The 7,451-nt window shown below is 35.2% G+C and overlaps 1 protein-coding gene across 3 annotated transcripts; it reads right to left on the reverse strand.

Moving 5' to 3' along the window:
* Positions 1 to 142: 142 nt before the first annotated feature.
* On the reverse strand, positions 143 to 6,288 carry LOC110775006 (bystin). Of its 3 annotated transcripts, XR_008926270.1 has the most exons (6): positions 5,750 to 6,288; positions 5,033 to 5,080; positions 4,583 to 4,704; positions 4,075 to 4,309; positions 3,620 to 3,811; positions 143 to 398 (listed from the first exon to the last, which is right to left on the reverse strand). XR_008926270.1 is itself a non-coding variant. In XM_056834959.1 (4 exons), the coding sequence occupies exons 2-4, from the start codon at positions 4,606 to 4,608 to the stop codon at positions 287 to 289; spliced, it is 330 nt and encodes a 109-aa protein (XP_056690937.1). In that variant the 5' UTR covers positions 4,609 to 4,704; positions 5,750 to 6,239; the 3' UTR covers positions 143 to 286. The 3 variants fall into 3 exon arrangements, 1 of the variants encoding a protein (XP_056690937.1); XR_008926269.1 differs by lacking the exon at positions 4,075 to 4,309 and having other exon boundaries at positions 5,750 to 6,253; XM_056834959.1 differs by lacking the exons at positions 4,075 to 4,309; positions 5,033 to 5,080 and having other exon boundaries at positions 5,750 to 6,239.
* Positions 6,289 to 7,451: the final 1,163 nt, after the last annotated feature.

A 7,451-nucleotide genomic window follows, 5' to 3' on the forward strand; every position in this document is an offset into this window, starting at 1 on the left:
CAACTTATAAGCTTCACATAAGTTGCTCTTGTTGCAAACAAGGGCAACTTTTGAGTTATTTTTTTATTTTTTTTTAAAATCTGCAATATAATTCCTGATATTTTGCAATATAAAATTCTGCATTATAATTTATAGAATACTGTTTCACCAAACATCATCTTGACATTCCTCAAAAATGATATAAATTTCAAATTTCGAATAATATTTCCGAATTAATTCAAATGTAATTAATTAAATCGATAAATAACAAAATAATGTAAGAGTCACGAAAAACTACAAGCCTGCTCTAATTATTACACTGAGGATAATTCACAATCGTTGAAGTAAGTAGCCCACTTGTCTCGAACTTCATCCAACTCCTCTTTCGTGAAGGGCCCCTCCCTTGGAGTTGTGAAAACCTTTAAAAGAACAACGTACATGCAAACCAATAAATTAAATTAAGTTTCATATGCGAAAACAGAAATTATATTGGTCGCGAAAACAACTTTCTGAGTGTACTAAGATTCATTTCAAGTTCTTTATGCACATCTAAGGCTCACTTAGCTCGATATAGATCATATTTGGCCAAATATGGCATTTTCGATCCCAAATATCAAAAAATGAACCTAAGTACACTTTTTAAATCTTTTCCATGATTTATATGATTAGTTATATGATTATAAGACTCATTTCAAGTTCGTTATGCACGCTTATGGGTCATTTGGGGTCGATATAGGTCATTTATGGCCAAAAATGGCATTTTCGATCCCAACTACCAACAAACGAACTTTTTCCACATTCTAACCCTTTTTCATGATTCATATGATTAGTTATATGTTTATGAAACTCATTTCAAGTTCGTTATGCAAGCCTAAGGGTCATTTGGGTCGATATAGGCCATTTATGGCCAAAAATGTCATTTTCGAAACCAACTACCAACAAACAAACCTATTTCCACATTCTAACCCTTTTTCATGATTCATATGATTAGTTATATGATTATAAGACTCATTTCATGTTCTTTATGCATGCCTATGGGTCATTTGGGTCAATATAGATCATTTATGGCCAAAAATGGCATTTTCGATCCCAACTACCTACAAACGAACCTATTTCCATATTCTAAACGTTTTTCATGATTCATATGATTAGTTATATGTTTATAAGACTCATTTTAAGTTCGTTATGCACGCCTATGGGTCTTTTGGGTCGTTATAGGTCATTTATGGCCAAAAATGAAATTTTCGATCCCAACTACCAACAAACGAACCTATTTCCATATTCGAAACGTTTTTCATGATTCATATGATTAGTTATATGTTTATAAGACTCATTTCAAGTTCGTTATGCACGTCTATGGGTCATTTGGGTCGATGTAGGTTATTTATGGTCAAAAGTAGCATTTTCGATCCCAACTACTAGCAAACAAACCTATTTCCATATTCTAAACTTTTTTCATGATTCATATGATTAGTTATCTGTTTATGAAACTCATTTCAAGTTCGTTATGCACGCCTAAGGGTCATTTGGGTCGATATAGGTCATTTATGGCAAAAAATGGCATTTTCGATCCCAACTACCAACAAACGAACCTATTTCAATATTCTAAACATTTTTCATGATTCATATGATTAGTTATATGATTATTAGACTCATTTTAAGTTCGTTATGCACGCCTATGGGTCTTTTGGGTCGTTATAGGTCATTTATGGCCAAAAATGAAATTTTCGATCCCAACTACCAACAAACGAACCTATTTCCGTATTCTAAACGTTTTTCATGATTCATATGATTAGTTATATGTTTATAAAACTCATTTTAAGTTCGTTATGCACGCCTATGGGTCTTTTGGGTCGTTATAGGTCATTTATGGCCAAAAATGAAATTTTCGATCCCAACTACCAACAAACGAACCTATTTCCATATTCGAAACGTTTTTCATGATTCATATGATTAGTTATATGTTTATAAGACTCATTTCAAGTTCGTTATGCACGTCTATGGGTCATTTGGGTCGATGTAGGTTATTTATGGTCAAAAGTAGCATTTTCGATCCCAACTACTAACAAACAAACCTATTTCCATATTCTAAACGTTTTTCATGATTCATATGATTAGTTATAGGAAAAATTGATATTGACAGTTCCAACTATGGCCGTTTAACTTTTAAAGGTCCCAACTTTTGATTATTCTAGAGTGGTCCCAACTTTAAGGTGTGTTTTCCAAGAATGGTCCTTTGGTTTATTAAACTATTAATTAAGTTGATTTAAGCATATCATACTGTTCCATTTACTTCATTTAATTAAAAAATATGATTATTGCACGAGAGATATGAGTGTTAATTAAGTTATTTAGCACTTAATTTTAACTAAGGGACCATTTTTAGAAAACACTCTCTATAGTTGGGACCACCCTGACATAATCAAAAGTTGGGACCTTTTAAAGTAAATCGGCCATAGTTGGGACCGATAATATCAATTTTTCCTTAGTTATATGTTTATGAAACTCATTTCAAGTTCGTTATGCACGCCTAAGGGTCATTTGGGTCGATATAGGTCATTTATGGCCAAAAATGGCATTTTCGATCCCAACTACCAACAAACGAACCTATTTCAATATTCTAAACATTTTTCATGATTCATATGATTAGTTATATGTTTATAAGACTCATTTTAAGTTCGTTATGCACGCCTATGGGTCTTTTGGGTCGTTATAGGTCATTTATGGCCAAAAATGAAATTTTCGATCCCAACTACCAACAAACGAACCTATTTCCATATTCGAAACGTTTTTCATGATTCATATGATTAGTTATATGTTTATAAGACTCATTTCAAGTTCGTTATGCACGTCTATGGGTCATTTGGGTCGATGTAGGTTATTTATCGTCAAAAGTAGCATTTTCGATCCCAACTATTAACAAACAAACCTATTTCCATATTCTAAACGTTTTTCATGATTCATATGATTAGGTATATGTTTATGAAACTCATTTCAAGTTCGTTATGCACGCCTAAGGGTCATTTGGGTCGATATAGGTCATTTATGGCCAAAAATGGCATTTTCGATCCCAACTACCAATAAACGAACCTATTTCAATATTCTAAACATTTTTCATGATTCATATGATTAGTTATATGATTATTAGACTCATTTTAAGTTCGTTTTGCACGCCTATGGGTCATTTGGGTCGACATAGGTCATTTATGGCCAAAAATGGCATTTTCGATCCCAACTACCAACAAACGAACCTATTTCCAATCCCACCGACCATAGAAATCCTAAAGAAACAATGACGACAGCGTTTGAAACACTAATCTCCAGGCATTTACAAACCCTACTCAAGATTACCTAGACAACTAATTTCCATAGAGCTCATAAATAATTAACTGACATCCATTTTGAAAACTACAGAGAAACAAAATATAATTTTCATACAAAGATGAGCAGATATACAAAGAAACTAAATGCTTCAAGATGGGATAGGCCATTATAAACAAGAGAAACCACAAAGTTCATGAAAAAAGAAAAAGTTCTGAGAACTTTACATATTTGCAGAAATGAAAATGGGAAAACACAAGCTCAAGCATGTCATTGACAACGATATTTTCTGTTCTACAGGGAGGGGAGGATTACTAACCTTTGAACAAAGGCAAGAAGAGTTTGATGCCAGATCACTGGCATAACCTTTGAGTCTTCTACAAATCTCATGAAATGAGCAACCAAGGCATCCAGCACCCGATAAGGCAAAGCATACTTTTTCTCAATAAAAATCTTGATTATAAAAATCGGGTAATAGCAGTTTGTTGTTGCTCCATACTGGTGGCAAGAACTGATTGCATGACAAAAGAGGTTGGCCAAAAATGCTAAATAAGTCCTTTATAAAAAAAAAACAACTCTAAATAAAAATGAGGTGTCTAAAAATTAATTGAAGAAATTTCTTTGGGGATACCACAGCAATTTCAGTATACACTTTAAGGATTATACACTCTCTCAGTAGTCCCTTTAACTATTCACAGAATCTCTCTTCCTGAACTTCCAGCTACAGGGATTTCATTTATAAAAACATTCTTACAAACAATAAACAAAACGTACTTTTGCAATAAAGGCAGTCAAAAAGTTGATGAAGACTAGTATCAAGAAAAAGGATGTGAATGCACACAATATCACTCTTAGGGTGCTAAAGATCCCTTGCTCTCTTGGCCAGAAGAAACTGGATATGTACCAATCCAGTCTTGCAAATTATAAGGTCGAAATCCCCAATTTGAAATTGGTTCTTTTAACCTTCAGACATGGAAAATCATAGGAAGAATGACGCATGATTGAGTATCTGAAATACAGCAGGGAAGATGAAATGATTGACACAAACTAGTTTCATCGAACATCGAAAGTAAATTAGTTAATCCAGGAAGCTCTGTCAGTTTGTACATCAGAATTGCAGATCTGAACCACTAATAATATCAATAAAATTAGGTTGATAATTTATGCTTGTGTAAGTACTAAGTATGTATGTATATCAGCAGCATATACAAAATTCAAACAAGAAATCACCACAAGCTACAGAAAACACGCAACTTTAATGGTCAAAAGATACTTAATATACCTTGAATGATCTGGAGGAATGGACATTCTTCCAATGATGACTTCTTTGGTGGTAATAACATAATCTGTAGTAGTGCAGGTCTGTCAAGGATATTTTCCTGCTATGATTCTTCTTGCATCAACCTTTTATTAATTGAAAAAACAAAAGCAAATAAGTAAAACACAAACATCAAAAATAAACGGTTAATGAAGTTAAAAATATAAAGGAAGGATTTCTACTTGCAGATTAACATCAGAATCAACAACAACAGGGCATTTTCCGTTGAAGCTCTAATATAACAACAACAGGGCATGTTTGGTTCATTGGCAACAAACAGAAGATATGAATACTTTTCCTTGAAATCTTCAAGAGTCCAAGTGGAAGATAAGGCAACCTTAAGTAAAGATAAACTTTAGCTACTGCGGAACAAAAAAGTATGTAGAGAGAATATAGTTGTTTATAGATGTTAACCTTTCCACACTTCACAACATCCTTAATCCGTATTCTATCTTCTTCATACTGCAGAATACAAAGGTTCACACTTTATAAACAATGTATATCAATCAAGTCGGAAAAATAAAAACTAGAGAAAAATTATCCACTGCACCCTTGAGGTTCTTGGTTTAGTAAAATCTCTAATATATTATAACCTTGATAAAAATAACCCTGACATTTTAGAATTAGTACTCTGATAATTATTCTTGATGACAAATGTTAAATCTATTAGCATATTGGTGATAGGCATGACTGACATCAATCGTAACACCCTCATACAAACAAAACCAAGTTTTTCCTCCTTTTCCTTCCCCTCTACTGGGGAAAGGGGACCATATACAGCTAAACAAAGTCAGAAGCACCTCTCAGAAAATAATCTGTACAACAAAATGACAGCCTGACTTTCAGGGTTCATAGGAGAGCTTGATTAATTATACCAAGTAGTTCAAAGTATTCAAACACATAAGCTTTTACTCAGATTCAGACAACCACGGAGTAGTTCTGAAACGAAGAGCAGAAAATACCAACAAGTTCCCCACTGTATTTGAAGTTGCCAAACAAATGAATCAAATACCGATTTCACATCAACCAGGGGAGATAGAAAATCAAATTAGGGTTTTATAATTTGGGGAAACAAAATCCCGAAATTGAAATCAATTAAATCAATTAAGAGAGGAAGATTGAGTAATTTACCGGATAGATGATGAAACATCAACGGTTTGAACCAGAGGCCACCGACAACGGCGGCGACGTGGCGGAGAAGAACAACACAACCGACAATAAAGAGGAAAGAGAAGAGGAAAGCAGCGACCCCAACCGCCGTCACGACAGGGCGGTGTGGGAGCGGTGGTCACAGCGCGGCGGCGCTGAAGAGAAGAGAGGAGAGGAGATCGAGTGAACAGAGGGAGACAAGAGGGAGATGAGTGAGTGAAATTCAGTGATGAAGGAAGGAGGGAGCAGCTGGGAGGAGGGAGCAGCAAATGTTTTGTTTAGGATGCGCTTTTTCAAAATGGAGGGAAGATTTTTTTGTTTTAAATTTTTTTGTTTTTTTTAACCATTAAAGGTTGCACTTGTAATACAAGGGCAACCTTTGATGAGCCACCAATAAGGATTTTTCCTCTAGTGCTAATTTTCCCATAGCATCTACTCAGATAAAAGAATAAGTTGCACCAGAATTAAATAATACTTTAACTAAAATGGAGTTAATAGAAAAAGTACCAGCTATGACATCAGAAAAAGTCTATGCTTCTTGCCTAGAAATCACATTCAGCTTTCCTGGGATAATTCCTTTGTTGTTGCCACCTCCATTGGCATTTCCATTGTTGCCTATATTCCCATTCTGTTGTTGGTTTCCCCCAGGTTTTGCATTGTTCTGATTATTGTTGTGATTGTTATTTCCTTTGTAACCCTTATGGTTCCCTCCATTGTTACCAGTATATCCTCCATTCCTGTTCTGGTTGTTTCGGTTGTTCTGATTACTATTCTGGTTAGGCTTCTCATTCTTGGCATAACACTCGTATTCTCTATGGCCTAACCTTTCATAAAACCTACAAGTCACTAGGTTGCCATTATAGTCTTTTCCATGGTGATTCATACTACAACACCTACAGTCATATGTCCTCTCTCCATTCTTTCCAGACTGGTTTCCATTACCCTAGTAGTGATTATGGTTGTTGTTGCGATTTCCTCTGTGGTTTGCCTTGAATTGGTGATGGTTATTCCCTTTGTTCTTCTTAAAATTCCCCTAGTTTTGTTGGTTACCTCTTGGCCTTGGTTTCCAACATCCTTCCTTTTCTCACCAGCGCTCTTCCTCAACTGTAGTCCATACAGATGAGCAGCTTTTCCATACAGGGTATCTAGAGAAGTAAAGGTTTCTCCAGACAACAGTAATTGCAGTTCCATTGACAATCCATTCTCAAATCTCTGAGCCCTAAGCTCCTCAGTTGCCACCACTTCAAGTGCGAACCTAGACAGTTCTATAAACTTGGAGTAATATTCAGTCATAGGCATTCCCTCCATCTTTAGTTCAATGAACTCCCGAGCCTTCTGCTTTTTAAGGTATGGCGGGTAAAACTTATTCCTTAAAGAAAACTTGAATGATTCCCATCCAAAATTAGGTGTATATATCTCTCAAAGCATTCTCACACCTTTTCCACCATAGGTCTACTTCTCCTCTAAGGTAATATACAACACTATTAACCCTTAGATTCTCAAGACAGTTTACAGCTGCTATCAGCTTATCAAATTCCCTCAACCAATTTTCCAGTATGCTTGGGTCAGACTCTCCCTGGTATAGAGGAATCTTACTTTGAGCCACCTTCTTAAACATTTCCCCAGCCGGATCATGCACTGGGTTATGCCTAGCTCCTGCTATATTTTGAACAATTTCAGCTAT

Source organism: Spinacia oleracea, chromosome 1 (genome assembly GCF_020520425.1).
Source record: "Spinacia oleracea cultivar Varoflay chromosome 1, BTI_SOV_V1, whole genome shotgun sequence".
Lineage (NCBI taxonomy): Eukaryota > Viridiplantae > Streptophyta > Magnoliopsida > Caryophyllales > Amaranthaceae > Spinacia > Spinacia oleracea.

What these genes read in the sequence shown, in the direction of transcription:
- LOC110775006 (XM_056834959.1), bottom strand. Translation starts at nt 4,608, where the DNA reads ATGTCCATTCCTCCAGATCATTCAAG. An exon ending in ATTCCTCCAGATCATTCAAG is followed by an intron (nt 3,812 to 4,582) that starts GTATATTAAGTA and finishes TCATGCAATCAG; the next exon opens with TTCTTGCCACCAGTATGGAG. An exon ending in CTTCTTGCCTTTGTTCAAAG is followed by an intron (nt 399 to 3,619) that starts GTTAGTAATCCT and finishes GTTCTTTTAAAG; the next exon opens with GTTTTCACAACTCCAAGGGA.